This window comes from Schistocerca nitens, chromosome 10 (genome assembly GCF_023898315.1).
Source record: "Schistocerca nitens isolate TAMUIC-IGC-003100 chromosome 10, iqSchNite1.1, whole genome shotgun sequence".
Taxonomy (NCBI): domain Eukaryota; kingdom Metazoa; phylum Arthropoda; class Insecta; order Orthoptera; family Acrididae; genus Schistocerca; species Schistocerca nitens.
Window position 1 is genome coordinate 23,138,573 of NC_064623.1, and position 16,816 is coordinate 23,155,388.

General features: G+C 42.9%; 1 protein-coding gene across 1 annotated transcript in view; it reads right to left on the reverse strand.

The window, feature by feature from the left end:
- Positions 1 to 16,816, reverse strand: part of LOC126210113 (uncharacterized) — an 86,184-nt gene that overhangs the window by 14,976 nt on the left and 54,392 nt on the right. The window contains exon 6 of the mRNA XM_049939257.1: positions 13,495 to 13,745. Within this exon, the coding sequence (XP_049795214.1) occupies positions 13,495 to 13,745 (251 nt within the window). The remainder of the gene's footprint in view (positions 1 to 13,494; positions 13,746 to 16,816) is intronic.

Consider the following 16,816-nt stretch of genomic DNA (forward strand, 5'->3'; position numbering starts at 1 on the left):
TTAGGTAGGACACCCAATTAGTATGTTTTGATGAAATATAGGTCCTCATGAATCGGTTTAATTCACGGAAAAGTCTCTCAGTCGCGTTACATTGTGGACTAAACCTCGAAATAAATATACCTTTAATGTTATTGTCCTTCAAGAAATTTCTCCATTTGTACCCAGAGTAGTATGCTGCATTATCTGACAGAATTGCTTTAGGTTTTCCCACGTGCGTCAGGTAATCACTTGAGAATCTTCGTATTATAGCATTTGCAGTGGCGGATTTTAAAGCATAAAGTTTTACATGTTTAGAAAATATATCGTAAAAAGCCAAAATATATTTGACGCCTCCAGAGCTTGCTGGATGCGGTCCACTGATGTCAGTACACAGAATTTCCAGGGGTTTACTGGGTAAAATGGAATGTAAATCTGTTTTTGTGGATAAATTCTGAGGTTTTGATTTTTGACATATGACACATGTTTTCAGTTCCCTGTAAATTTTTCTTCTCATATTGCTAAAATAACAGTATGTGCTGAGCTTCGCCAAACACTTTTTTGTCCCATAATGACCCCAAACTATGTGCGTGTGCCAAATAAGATTACGTTCAGACTCCTTGGGAATGCATACACACCAGTTAGTAGCATTTGGATGTCGGCGATAAAATAACACATCATTGTGTAACTTGTAATGCTTAGTCAAAGGATGATTGTGTTTTTCTACCAGCAATGTTATTATCTTATACCAGTGAGGATCAGAATTTTGTAATTCAGCCATGTTTCTGCACATATCAATATAATATTGGTGATACTGCTTGTCTTGCATTAAGAGAATCCTGTAGTCATTTATATTTTCTAAGTCACTGTTGGTTTCATTCATACCTTGTGGAAGTCTAGACAAAGTGTCTGCAATGGTGTTATCCTTACCTCTTATGTATTTAATTTCAAAAGAGTAGTTCTGAAGTGTAACTGCCCATCGTGATAGTCTAGGATGTACAAGTTTACAAGTTAACAAAAATGTCAGGGCCTGGTGGTCGGTGTAAATTACTGTAGTATATCATCTACATAGTGTGTGACTGTCTCAACTAAATCATCGCCAAGCACGGTATCCAGGGCTGTAATGAATACCCCAGAACTGACATTCAGTCCGAAAGGTAGAACACAAAACTGATAGGTTCGCCCCCGAACATAAATGCAGTATATTTCCGAGAATCAGGAGTAATACCCACCTGCCAAAATGAATTAGCGAGATCTATTGTGGAAAAATACTTTGCATCTAGAAATTTCTGTAATTGCTCTTCTAAATTTTCGGGTTTTGTGTGAACTGGTAAAATTATTTCATTAATTGCTCGTGCGTCTAACACTAACCTAATGCTTCCATTTGATTTTTTGACAACAAGTAGAGGACTACAGTAAGGTGAGGTGGATGGTTCAATGACCTTCCAGTCTAACATTTGTTTTAATTCTTGCCACACAGCAGGTCGTTGAGATAACGGTACGTTATATGTCTTGTGGTAGAAGATCTTGTGAGGCTTAACTTCAATCTTGTACACATACGTGTTGATAACACCTATTCGTTTGGTAAAAACTTGTAAATATCTGGATAACACTTCCTGTAGTTTTATACGTTCATGTACACTGAGAGCTGTAGCTTCATTTATCTTATGATCAAGCAATGTTTTTAAGTCCATTAGCTCTGTGTCAGATGAGTGTGTGTGCGTGTCTTGAATGTCATTGTCAAGTACTAACTGAACCTTGTACCCTGTACAGTGTTTGTCATGCTTTAGAGTTCTCCTGTCCAAATCAATAATAATTACACTGCCTCTATCATTTAAAATACATTTACGTTTGGAGAAGTCTATAATGCAGTCCTTCTCGCTCATAATATCTATTCCTAATATGCAATTTGTCACAAGGTTTTGTACAACCAGGCATGGCCATTGTACGGTTCCATTACCTATTTTAATGTTTACAAAAACTTGCTTCGTAACCCTACATGACTTATTACCTAGTGCAGTAGTTATTTTACAGTTTTGGGCAGGAAACTCAGGCACAGGTTCCAATTCACACATCTTTTTATAGAAATTAAAAGACAAAACGCTCACAGCTGCACCTGTATCTAAGATAATAGTAGTTGGAATCCCTCCTACTACACCAGTGGTGGATGCTAAAACAATTTCATTTGTGTTTGAACGACATTGTGTACTGTCTTGCAAAAGTTCATCTGATATAGTGTCATTGTGGTTGTATCTTATAAATAAAACAGGTAATTTTTGTTTAGAATTATTCAACATATCATTATTCTGATGTTCAACTGTGGTGTCAAATAACTGATTAACATTGAAGTCGCCCCCCAAGAATTCTTCAGCCACGACCTGGGGCATAGAAGTGACTGTTTCTAGTTTGTCGGATTAGCATTTGTACTAGGTACTGACACAGATTGAGGTTGTGTATCAGGTGTCATTTCTATTATATTCACATTCGGATATTGCCTATTGTGATCTCCAAACTTTTGCGGTTGTTGTTGCTGTTGCGCATTATAACTTACCTGTTGGTCGTAAGGTATGCTCCAATTTTGTCCTGGTGACTGCTGTGGTAAAGCAGTGTTTGAATGAAAGTACTGATCGTTACGAGTCCAGCCTTGACGCTGTCTTGGCTCGTAGTTATTATTATTTCTATTTCTGTTTGTGTTTTTGTTGTTGCCAATGTATGCTTTGTTACCGTTGTAGTTATTACCGCGGTGCCTTTTGTATGGATTGCCGCATGAAGTGTTATTACTGTTGTAACTGTTGTTTGTATTGGAATACGCGTGTTGATTTTGGTTTCCGTATTGAGTCGGCATGTGAGTTTGCTGTTTTTGCGGTACCGCGTTTCCAACTGTGGGCGCGCCAGAATTGAGTTGGCAAGCCTGCATGTTTTGCATGCCACTAGTGTAAACATTGTGGCTGCTGTTCTGCCGCGCGAAGCGCTGATCTTCAAGTAACATGTCAACCGAATCTAAAGCTGTTAAGAAATAGTCTGGATCGTCATCCGGGATATGTAGGAGTTTTTCTTTAATGTTGAAAGGCAATTTGGCCTTCAACGCACGGAGTATATCGCGTGTTGCGACTGGTTCATCTAAAAAGTGTCCCATGTTCAAGTATTTTTCAAAGTATCTGCGTAAGTTGCCATTTTTACTGTTAAATGTTTCAGGTTCTAGAATTTGTCTTCTGAGTCGCTCCTGGACGGATTGCGACCAGAATTTGTTTAGAAAAGCACGCTCAAACTCACTGTACGTGGTACATACGTCAGCTTGACTGTATGCCCAGACAGCTGCATCGCCTTGGATGTAACCGACAATATATGAAATCTTTTTCCGGTCACTCCAAGTGCGTGGAAATGCGTTACTAAAAGATTTAAGAAAAATCACCGGATGAATGGTTCGTTTTTCTGGGATAAAAATCTGAAATTGCCTGTGTTTCATTAAGCTTTCTTCTTCCTTCGCATTGTGATATGGATTTATTCCACCGTAATTACTGCTATGTTCTGCTGGCGAGTAATTACGATAATGTTGCTGTGGTTTACCATGATAATAGCTTGTGTTTGTGTTTGCACATCGTGGTATGTGTTGTAGTCGTGGTGTGTTTTGCTCTCGTGTGTCTGTCGTGTGCGGTATGTGTGTATCATACTCGAATGTATATTGGTTTCTGAACTGTGCATTTTGACTGATATTTTCGTTACATTCAGACTGTGGTCGATCGGTGAATTGCGTCACTGGTGCAGTGACAGACTGTACTGCGTCAGTAATCAGCTGTTTGTTATTAGTGATGTATTCCGCTACGGAGTCGTGCACAATTGTTGGTAAATTTTCACGTAAGCATCTATCAAAATGTTTGTCTTTGTTCACTACCCAATCATGAAATTCTTTATTAATGTTTTGTAAATGAGCTGTGGCATCAGATTGTAAGATGTCAGTCAGGTGTTGTTCAACATTGTCAAATTTATTCTGTACGTCAGTAATTCGTTTTTCAAGGTTGTCGTGTACTGAAGGATATGTTTGAATTTGTTCAGTAAGAACTTCACACGTGACATTGAGGTTTTTTACTTGTGTCTGTAAAAGTGCTACGTCAGTTGTAGTCTTTTCTTGTCTCGTATTAAGCTGGGAAAATTTAGTACTGAGTTCATTCATCTGTTTGGTCAGTGTGGCGTCTATAAGTTCCACACGTTTACATAAAGCGTCATTACTTGTCTTAATTGCTATGAGATCAGATTTAATTTCGTCATTTTGTGTCTTTAACTGTTCACTTTGTGTCTGTAACTGTTCATTTTGTGTCTGTAAGATTGCCATGTTTTCGGCATTCTGTTTCATCAGCATTTGTAACATTTCGGCAATGTTTACCGTTTGCAAGGTCTGTGCCCCCGCCGCGTCATTAGACGTGACGTCATGCATTAACATGGGCTCTGAGTGAGACTTTGAAATTTTTGTGGTGGACGGCCTATTGTCAAAATTTCCGTCAACACTTGCGTCAATATTTAATGAATGGTCACTACCGGTTGCTGTCGTAAAGTCATTTTCTAACATTTGTCTCTCGTCCGAGTCGGATTGCGTCTGAATAGTTCGTCTTTGCTGTTCCATTTTTGCGTATTGATTTCTAGTTATTACCATGCCACACGTGATATATGTTTGAAGAAAAATATTTGACACTGATTTTAAAATAAAATGCAGATGAGCATGAATCGCTCGTAGCAACAATGGCTGTCTGTTAATTTAAAAATATAAAATGAATTTGAAATTATTGGTAATGGCTGCTGGCCATGTTACATCATATCGTACAGAAGTCGGCCATATTGTACACTCGTGTATTGGTATTGTTGCATACGTTATTGTTTAGGGAAAAGTACTGAGAATGAAATTTATGACTGAAAACTGTTATGCGCGAAAGAAACACTACAGAATTTACTGAAAAGCTAATACACTGAATTTATACGTCTGGTCAAGCCTGCTAATGCAAAGATGCTGCGTCTTACCTTATTTTGCTGGAAGCTTCATTGCGTCTTCCGGCAAAACTTTATAATTGGCAAATATCTTCAGATTTTTGTTATCTCTCATACATTCACGTCCAGGTCCAGAAAGTTGATTTTTGACATGAAACAAAAAGAACAATGTAACAATTGACAAAATAACAAGTCCGACACGCAGTCGCCAATATAAAATAATTAAAATGAAATAAAATAAAAAATATATAATATTATTTAAAATATTAATGTATGATGTTGATTGGTTGTAAATGATCTTATCTGGTGCGTGGACGTTTAATTATTCGAAATCAGACGCTTGACAATGGCTATTTGGTAAAGGCAATGTTACTCGTAGTTGACCGTGAAATAAAACTGAAATAATCGGACTTCGTAATTAATTCGTTTCCAAAGACTGCTGCGGTAGGTGCGGACTCATAATCTAAATTCAATATTACAATGATTTGCCAGCCATGCCAATACGTCGTACAGAGGTGATTGTCTACTAAACATAAAAAAGTTACACAGTTAGTTAATTCAGTTATATTGAATGAAATAGCCTACAGTTCATAATCCTACTTACATTTACAAATATAAATTCTTTTCAGAATCGAGTGCCTAGTATGGTTGCAACTCGGAGTAATCTTCTAGAAGATGAAAATATGGCGGTGTGCCAGACAATAAAAAAAATACGTGCTTCTCGCACCACTTCTACCTCAGCTCTCTCTCTTAATCAGACATATGAGTGTCGTAATTATTCTTTTGTCTTATCAGCGACACAGCGCTGCAGTTGTGTGCCATAGGCTTTATTTATCAGTCACTGATTATATATTTAATTAATATCTCGCGTTTCCGCGGAAACCCACGCTCGGCATGCAAATGTGCCTTTATACGACCATCATTGGCACCAAGGCAGAAGCGACTCTCATCGCTGAAGACGACACGTCTCCATTCGTCCCTCCATTCACGCCTGTCGCGACACCACTGGAGGCGGGCTGCACGATGTTGGGGCGTGAGCGGAAGACGGCCAACGGTGTGCGGGACCGTAGCCCAGCTTCATGGAGACGGTTGCGAATGGTCCTCGCCGATACCCCAGGAGCAACAGTGTCCCTAATTTGCTGGGAAGTGGCGGTGCGGTCCCCTACGGCACTGCGTAGGATCCTACGGTCTTGGCGTGCATCCGTGCGTCGCTGCGGTCCGGTCCCAGGTCGACGGGCACGTGCACCTTCCACCGACCACTGGCGACAACATCGATGTACTGTGGAGACCTCACGCCCCACGTGTTGAGCAATTCGGCGGTACGTCCACCCGGCCTCCCGCATGCCCACTATACGCCCTCGCTCAAAGTCCGTCAACTGCACATACGGTTCACGTCCACGCTGTCGCGGCATGCTACCAGTGTTAAAGACTGCGATGGAGCTCCGTATGCCACGGCAAACTGGCTGACACTGACGGCGGCGGTGCACAAATGCTGCGCAGCTAGCGCCATTCGACGGCCAACACCGCGGTTCCTGGTGTGTCCGCTGTGCCGTGCGTGTGATCATTGCTTGTACAGCCCTCTCGCAGTGTCCGGAGCAAGTATGGTGGGTCTGACACAACGGTGTCAATGTGTTCTTTTTTCCATTTCCAGGAGTGTATATGGATCTGAGCACTATGGGACTTAACATCTGAGGTCATCAGTCCCCTAGAACTTGGAACTACTTAAACCTAACTAACCTAAGGACATCACACACATCCATGTCCGAGGCAGGATTCGATCCTGCGAACGTAGCGGTCGCGCGGTTCCAGACTGAAGCGCCTAGAACCACTCCGCCTCACCGGTCGGCGCCAATTGTACTCTCATTCAAATCCACATACGAACATCCCGGCTTAGGTTCTCCAGATCACTCCAGGCAACTGCCGGGTTGGTTCCCTTGAAAGGGCACGGCCGATTTGTCTCCACATCTTGACACAGCTCAACCTCGTACTCTGGTTCTAATGATCTCGATGTCGACGAGGCATTAAAACCTAATCTTCTTTTTTCCAGTAATAAGAACATTGCTGAGTTAGAAATAAACTCGGTAATAATTGGGACAGAATTTTGTGTATTTCCGTTTGTGAGAGATTTGCGTAAATGGTGTGTGTATTTTCTGGGTTTGCGCATCTTTAATATTTGTCATTATCAGTTAACACTGAGTGCTAAGGATATGCTTTACACTTAGTTAACAAACAGTCCCGAAATAGTGATATGCAGACATACAGATTTAGTGAATTCAGTGTTCCTGGATACACAGTACCAAAAGTGTGCGAAGAATACCGAATTTAAGACATTGCCCTTCACCATAGACAACGCAGTGGTCGACTACCTTCACTTAACGACCGAGAGCAGCGGCGTTTGCGTAGAGTTGTCAGTGCTAACAGACAGGCAACACACAGAAATCATTGTGGGACTTACGACGAACGGTCCGTTAGAGCAGTGCGGGGAAATATGGCGGTAATGGGCTATGGCAGCAGACGACCGTCGCGAGTACTTTTTCTAAGGGCACGACATCGCTTTCAGCTCCTCTCCTTGTCTTTTGACCATATAGGTTCGATCCTCGTCGACTGTAAAACCGTGACCTGGTCAGATGAGTGCCGATTTCAGTAGATCTGGCGCTGACCCAACAATGCCGTGGACACATGTTGCCAACAAACTAAAAAAACTAAAGTAAACTCCGTCAGAACAGGCCTTGGAAGACTCAACGGTACCGACCGGCTGCCGTGTCGTCCTCAGCTCACAGGCGTCACTGGATGCGGATATGGAGGGGCCTCTGGTCAGCTCACCGCTCTCCCGGCCGTATGTCAGTTTACGAGACCGGAGCCGCTACTTCTCAATCAAGTAGCTCCTCAGTTTGCCCCACAAGGGCTGAGTGCACCCCACTCGCAGACCGGTTGGTCACCCGTCCACGTGCTAGCCCAGCCCGACAGCGCTTAACTTTGGTGATCTGACGGGAACCGGTGTTACCGCTGCGGCAATCCGATATGTTACTTACAAAGCTACCGGTGTGGGATCCGTACCAGATAGCGTTTATAGAAGAGATAGAGAAGATCCAACGGAGAGCAGTGCGCTTTGTTACAGGATCATTTAGAAATCGCGAAAGTGTTACGGAGATGATAGATAAACTCCAGTGGAAGACTCTGCACGAGAGACGCTCAGTAGCAAGCTACTGGCTTTTGTTGAAGTTTCGAGAACATACCTTCACCGAGGAGTCAAGCAGTATATTGCTCCCTCCTACGTATATCTCGCGAAGAGCCCATGAGGATAAAATCAGAGAGATTACAGCCCACACAGAGGCATACCGACAATCCTTCTTTCCACGAACAATACGAGACTGGAATAGAAGGGAGAACCGATAGAGGTACTCAGGGTACCCTCCGCCACACACCGTCAGGTGGCTTGCAGAGTATGGATGTAGATGTAGATGAAATAGATGAAAGCACTGTGAAATCTGGTGGTGGCTACATAATTGTATGGGCTGTGTTTACATGGAATGCACTGGGTCCTGGTTATGCTCAGCTAGTTGGAGACCATTTGCAGCTACTTATGGACATCATGTTCCCAAACAAAGATGCAGTTTTTATGGATGAGAATGTGCCATGTCGCCAGACTGCAACTGTTGGCCCTTGGTTTAAAGAACTTTCAAGACAATTGGAGTGCATATATGGGCACCCAGATTACCCAGCATGAATCACATCGAACATTTGTGGGGCGTAACCTTGAGATCAGTTCTTTCACAAAATTCTGCAAATTCTGCACATAATTTAGCAATTATGGACGGCTACAGAGGCAGAATGGCTCAATATTTCTGCAGGGGACTCCCAAAGAATAGTTGTGTTCATGGCGCATCGAGTTGCTGCACTAAGATATTAGGAGGCACCCCATCACTTTCGTCGCCTCAGTGTATATAGAGAGACTTTTGGCGCTTGAAGTGCTATTCTTATTGTAATACCGATTTCTGGATAGACAAAACTACTGTCGAATCCAGTAAGTGCCTCTGGGGTGATTTGTAATGCTTATAGAGTTCAAAGAATTCGTTTGGTTTTAGTTAAAAGACAAATGGAATTTTGTGTCCTGTTACAGAATCTGTAATTTAAATTTTTGCTAATTTATTTGATGCACAGGGTGTCCTACTCAAACCTCCCTGACTTCAAGGCCCCAGGAGAGATAAACCACAGTAGATACGACAGTGAAAAATGCACCACATTGTAGAGGATCTCAAAGAATTTGTATTCCCGCGTCAGAAGTGCAAAGTATCGTCGCCAGAGCGCAGCATGGTCGCATGAAGTGAAAATGGCGACTCCACAGAAGCGCGCGGAAGCAGTAGTGTGGTTTGCAGAAACAAAATCGCCGATTACTGTGTAAAGAAATTATCGTCGTGCGTATGAATGTGATCCACCTGATGTGAAAACAGTTAAGGAATGGTATAGGAAGTTTCTGGAAACAGAAGGTATTCGTAAACATCCTGGCGGTGCACTTTACGGAGTTTCAGAAGAGACGGTGGAGGACATCAGACAAACGTTTCTCAGAAGCCCACATAAGTCAATTCGTCAAGCATCTAGGCAACTTGATGTACCTCGATCAACATTGCATCGTGTAGTTCACCAGCGTCTTCGTATGTCTGCTTACTGAGTGCAAATTCTGCAACATCTGACGCCGAACGACCAATCATGCCGATAACAATTTGCTGTGGATATACTGCAGCTTATTGATATGGATGCCAGCTTCCTGGAAAAATGTTTATTCTCAGATGAGGCAACCTTTCATCTATCAAGAAGGGTTAATAGGCATAATGTTCGGATTTGGGGTTTGCAAATTCGCACATTGTCATTGAACATGTTCGTGATAGCCCTAAACTAAACGTCTGGTGCTGGCCAATGCACCACAGCATTGTTGGACCGTTGTTCTTTGCGGAACAAACAGTGAATGAGTCACTGTATATGGACATGCTAGAGCAGTTTGTGTACCCTCTGATACAAGACTTGCAACTCAACATCATTTTTCAACAAGATGGAGCTCTGCCGCATTGGTCAACGGATGTTCGCAAGTTCCTGGATAATAAATTTCCCAATCGTTGGATCGGACATGGAGGACCCATTGCCTGGCTACCACGTCCACCCGACATTACGCCACTTGGTTTGTTCATGTGAGGGTTCGTGAAGGACCGAGTGTATGCGCCCAAAGCGGACGACATTCCTGCGTTGCGACATCGTATCACTAATGCGATTGCAACAGTAACAGAGGAAATGTTACAAAGAACTCGGCCAGAAATTGAATGTAGATATTCTTCGTGCTACAAGTGGTTCACATGTAGAGGTGTATTCATGATAAACAAATAAATTATTTGAGATGCTCTACAATGTGGTGCATTTTTCATTGTATCTAATGTGTCTTCTCTTCCTGGGTCTTTGAAATCAGTGAGATTTGAGTGGGACACCATGTATTTCTACATCTACGTGATTACTCTGCTATTCTCAATAAGGTGCCTGGCAGAGGGTTCAATGAAACACCTTCAAGCTGTCTCTCTACCGTTCCGCTCTCCAACGGCACGCGGGAAAAACGAGCACTAAATTTTTTCTGTGCGAGCCCTCATTTCTCTTATTTTACCGTGATGACCATTTCTCCCTATATAGGTGGGTGCAAACACAATATTTTCGCTATCGGAGGAGAAAACTGGTGATTAAAATTTCATGAGAAGATCCCGTCGCAACGAAAAACGCCTTTGTTTTAATGATTGCCACTCCCATTCACGTATCATGTCTGTTGCACTATCTCCCCTATTCGACGATAATACAAAACGAGCTGCCCTTCTTTGTACTTTTTCGGTGTCATCCGTCAGTCCCACCTGATGCAGATGCCACACCGCACAGCAGTACTCCAGAATAGGGCGGACAAGCGTAGTGTAAGCAGGTTCTTTGGTAGACCTGTTGCCCCTTCTAAGTGTTCTGCCAATGAATCGCAGTCTTTGGTTTGTTCTACCACAATATTATCTATGTGATCGTTCCAATTTAGGTTATTTGTAATTATAATCCCTAAGTATTTAGTTGAATTTACAGCCCTCAGATTTGTGTGACTTATCGCGTTATCGAAATTTAGCTGATTTCTTTTAGTACTCATGTGAATAACTTCGCACTTTTCTTTAGTCAGGGTCAATTGCCACATTTCGCACCATACAGATATCTTATCTAAATCATTTTGCAAGTCGTTTTGATCATATGATGACTTTACAAGACGGCAAATGACAGCATCATCTGCAAACAATCTAAGACGGCTACTCAGATTGTCTCCTACGTCGTTAATAGAGATCAGGAACAATAGAGGGCCTATAACACTTCCTTGGGGAACGCCGGATATTACTTCTGTTTTACTCGATGACTTTCCGTCCATTACTACGAACTGTGACCTTTCTGACAGGAAATCACGAATCCAGTAGCACAACTGAGGCGATACTCCATAGGCACGCAGTTTGATTAGAAGACGCTTGTGAGAAACGGTGTCGAAAGCCTTCTGGAAATCTAAAAATATGGAATCAATTTGACATCCCCTGTCGATAGCACTTATTACTTCATGAGTACAAAGAGCTAGTTGTGTTTCACAAGAACGATATTTTCTGAATCCGTGTTGACTATATGTCAATAAATCGTTTTCTTCGAGTTACTTCATAATGTTCGTATACAGTATATGTTCCAAAACCCCGCAGAAAATCGACGTTAGTGATATAGGCCTGTAATTGAGCGGATTACTCCTACTTCCCTTTTTGGGTATTGGTGTGACTTGAGCAATTTTCCCGTCTTTAGGTACGGATCTTTCTGTGAGCGAGTGGTTGTACATAATTGCTAAATATGGAGCTATTTTATCAGCATACTCTGAGAGGAACCTGACTGGTATACAATCTGGACCGCAGGCCTTGCCCTTATTGAGTGATTTCAGCTGCTTTGTTACACCGAGGATATCTACTTCTATGTTTCTCATCTTGGCAGTTGTTCTTGATTGGAATTCAGGAATATTTACTTCGCCTTCTTTGGTGAAAGAGTTTCGGAAAACCGTGTTTAATAACTCTGCTTTGGTGGCACTGTCATCAATGACTTCACCGTTGTTATCGAGCAGTGAAGGTATTGATTGCGTCTTGCCACTGGTGTGCTTTACATATGACCAGAATCTCTTTGGGTTTTCTGCAAGATTTCGAGACAGAATTTCGTTGTGGAAATTATTAAAAGCATCTCGCATTGAAATACGCGATGTATTTCGAACTTCTGTAGAACTTGGCCAATCTTGGGGATTTTGCGTTCTTTTAAATTTGGCATGCTTTATTCGTTGCTATTGCGACAACGATCTGACCCGATTTGTGTACCGTGGGGTGTCTGTACCATCACTTATTAATTTATGTGGTATATATCTCTCAAATGCTGTCGATACTCTCTCTCTTTGAAAACATTCCACAACTTTTTTACACTTACATTATATTTTCCGAAAGAATAATGGATTTTTACTGTTAATGTTAAACCTCTGGTTTAGTCAGTTAATCCAGGTCCCATCTCCTTAAATTCCCACCTTTTTGCAGTTTCTTCGGTTTTAATCTACAGTTCATAAGCAATAGATTGTGATCAGAGTCCACATCTGCCCCTGGAAATGTCTTACAGTTGAAAACCTGGTTCCTAAATCTCTGTCTTACCATTATATAATCTATCTGATACCTTCTAGTATCTCCAGGATTTTTCCATGTTTACAACACTCTTTTATGATTCTTGAACCAAGTGTTAACTATGATTAAGTTATGCTCTGTGCAAAATTCTACCAGACGGCTTCCTCTTTCATTTCTCAGCCCCAATCCATATTCACCTACAATGTTTCCTTCTCTCCCTTTTCCTACTCTCGAATTACAGTCACCCATGACTATTAAATTTTCGTCTCCCTTCACTACCTGAATAATTTCTTTTATCTCATCATACATTTCATCAATTTCTTCATCATCTGCAGAGCTAGTTGGCATATAAACTTGTACTACTGCAGTAGGCGTGAGCTTCGTGTGTATCTTGGCCACAGTAATGCGTTCACTGTGCTGTTTGTAGTAGCTTACCCGCACTCCTATTTTTTTATTCATTATTAAACCTACTCCTGCATTACCCCTATTTGATTCTGTATTTATAACCCTGTATTCACCTGACCAAAAGTCTTGTTCCTCCTGCCACCGAACTTCACTAATTCCCACTATATCCAACTTTAACCTATCCATTTCCCTTTTTAAATCTTCTAACCTATGTCACGTCGAAATGAAGTGTAAGCTAGAGACAAATACAGATGGAGAGCTGCCAGCCAGTCGAAAGATCGAAGATGGAAAGTACACGAGCAACTATCGCAATTATCTTACGTGGTGTAGAAAATCACGGAAGATCTAAAAGTGAATATCTACAGGTGTTTTTTGTACCTGATTCCTCGAATGACAGTAGAGTCAACAGCCTTCGGTGCATAAACGTGAAGCGCGTGTATCCCAGAATCAAACTTACCTTTGATGTCGATAGGAGGTTCATTTGGTACTCCACTATAGCTGGTCGTAAAGTAATGAATTTCGTAAAGCGGCAAGAAAATAGCAGCTTCGTTGAACCAGACGTGGTAGTAGAAGCTGTAGAGCACGTCGGCGAGAGCGAACATTGACGACGCCTCTGGCTGTTGCTTCTCACACTGCGCGCTGAAGTCGTCGCGGAAGGCGAGGTACTGCCCGTGGTACGACAGCAGGCGATCATTCAACAGCGGCAGCCTGTTGACGCACGAGCGGCGAGGTTGAACGTTAAAAGCAAATAAAACAAACACGCCAAATCATGTACAGTGCAAGCAAGAACGTAAGAATGTGCATGATGGAATTTTCGCTCTGCAGCGGAATGTGTGCGCTTATTTGAAACTCCCTGGCAGATTAAAACTGCTTACTGGACTGCGACTAGAACCGTCGTGTATTTTTTTTTTTTTGTTAAGTAAAGGTATTTCCTTGTGATGAGCTACAGTGATAAACATGGTGGTCCATTCATCGTGACCGGACCAAATATCTCACGAAATAAGCGTCAAACGAAACAAACTACAAAGAACGAAATTTGTCTAGATTGAAGGGGGAAACCAGATGGCGCTATGGTTGGCCCGCTAGATCGCGCTGCCATAGGTCAAACGGATATCAACTGCGTTTTTTAAAGTAGCAACCCCCACTTTTTATTACATATTCGCGTAGTACGTAAAGAAATATGAATGTTTTAGAAAGGACAACTCTTTTCGGTTTGTAATAGATGGCGCTGTAATAGTCACAAGCATATGGCTCACAATTTTAGACGAACAGTTGGTAACAGTTCGGTTTTTTAAATTAAAATACAGAACGTAGGTACGTTTGAACATTTTATTTCGGTTGTTCCAATGTGATACATGTACATTTGCGAACATATCATTTCTGAGAACGCATGCTGTTACAGCGTGATTACCTGTAAATACCACACTAATGCAATAAATGCTCAAAATGATGTCCGTCAACCTCAATGCATTTGGCACTACGTGTAACGACATTCCTCTCAACAGCGAGTAGTTCGCCTTCCGTAATGTTCGCACATGCATTGTCAATGCGCTGAGGCATGTTGTCAGGCGTTGTCGGTGGATCACGATAGCAAATATCCTTCAACTTTCCCCACAGAAAGAAATCCGGGGACGTCAGATCTGGTGAACGTGCGGGCCATGGTATGGTGCTTCGACGACCAATCCACCTGTTGTGAAATATACTATTCAATACCGCTTCAACCGCACGCGAGCTATGTGCCGGACATCCATCATGTTGGAAGTACATCGGGATTCTGTCATGCAGTGAAACATCTTGTAGCAACATCGGTAGAACATTACGTAGGAAATTAGCATACATTGCACCATTTAGATTGCCATCGATAAAATGGGGGCCAATTATCCTTGCTCCCATAATGCCGCACCATACATTAACCCACCAAGGTCCCTGATATTTCACTTGTCGGAGCCATAGTGGATTTTCCGGTTGCCCAATAGTGCATATTATGCCTGTTTACGTTACCGCTGTTGGTGAATGATGCTTCGTCGCTAAATAGAACGCGTGCAAAAAATCTGTAATGGTCCCGTAATTTCTCTTGTTCCCAGCGGCAGAATTGTACACGACGTTCAAAGTCGTCGCCATGCAAATCCTGGTGCATAGAAATATGGTACGGGTGCAATCGATGTTGATGTTGCATTCTCAACACCGACGTTTTGATTCCCAATTCTCGCGCAATTTGACTGCTACTGATGTGCGGATTAGCCGCGACTGCAGCTTTAACACCTACTTGGGCATCATCATTTGTTGGCGTTTCACATGTGACTGAACGTTTCCTGTTTCCTTAAATAACGTAAATATCCGGACACTTAGATGATGTCGTCCAGGGTACCGAGCAGCAGACATAGCACGCGCCCGTTGGGCATTTTGATTACAATAGCCATACATCAACACGGTATCGACCTTTTCCGCAGTTGGTAAACGGTCCATTTTAACACGGGTAATGTATCACGAAGCAAATGCCTTCCGCACTGGCGGAATGTTACGTGATACCACGTACTTATACGTTTGTGACTATTACAGCGCCATCTATCACAAAGCGAAAAAAGTGGTCCAACTAAAACATTCATATTTCTTTACGTACTACACGAATATGTAATAATAAATGGGGGTTCCTGTTTTAAGAAATGCAGTTGATATCCGATGGACCTATGGCAGCGCCATCTAGCGGGCCAACCATAGCGCCATCTGGTTTCCCCCTTCAAAAAAATGGTTCAAATGGCTCTGAGCACTATGGGACTTAACTTCTCAGATCATGTCCCCTAGAACTTAGAACTAGTTAAACCTAACTAACCTAAAGACATCACACACATCCACGCCCGAGGCAGGATTCGAACCTGCGACCGTAGAGGTCGCGCGGTTCCCGACTATAGCGCCTAGAACCGCTCAGCCTCTCCGGCCGGCTTTCCCCCTTCAAGCGACAAGTTTCGTTCTTTGTAGTTTTTTCGTTTGACGCTTATTTCGTGAGATATTTGGCCCAGTCATTATCAATGGAGCAACCTGTGTAACGTTAAACAAATGTTGATGTAAATTTTTATCTTTGCTAACGGGTTCTGTTATTTATCTACATAAAACATGGAACTTTAACGAACAGCAGCATACATTTTTCATCCGCAGAAGACGTACAGGAATGTCTATGTTCTGTGTTATTCCCCCCATCGTCGGACAATCCAAGCCAAGGCACGCTCCCGACTCCGTCTCCACAAGCTCCTCTCCGGCAGTACGTGGGGTCTGGACCCCTCCACCATCCTCCACACCTATAAATCCCTCATCCGCCCTATCCTCTGTTACGCCCATCCGGCCTGGATCTCTGCCCCCCCTACCTTCAGATCCTTGAACGCCATGCCCTCCGCCTTGCCTATCGCATCCGTCTCCCCTCCCCCACGCGGATCCTGTACGACCTAATTCCGTTCCCCCACCTCCTACTTTTCCTCTAACAGATACGGATCCTCTACACCTCCCGTAAACTCGATCCTCCTCACCCATTTGTCTCACCTATCCTCTCCCTCCCCCGACCGCTGCCGTGCCTGTATTCCCACGTCCCACCTGCTCTCCATCTCTCCACCCTCCTTACCCTCTCCCAAGGTGGCTTCCGCCAGCTCCCCCTCCTACCACATTTGATCCTCCCTTCCTGTGTTTGTTCGTTTGGGCACCCTCCCTCCCTTCTCTCCTCTTTCCCTCCCTCCTCCCTTTCTCCCCACTCCTCCCCCGGGCTTCCCCTAACTCCGTCACTCTACTCCTCG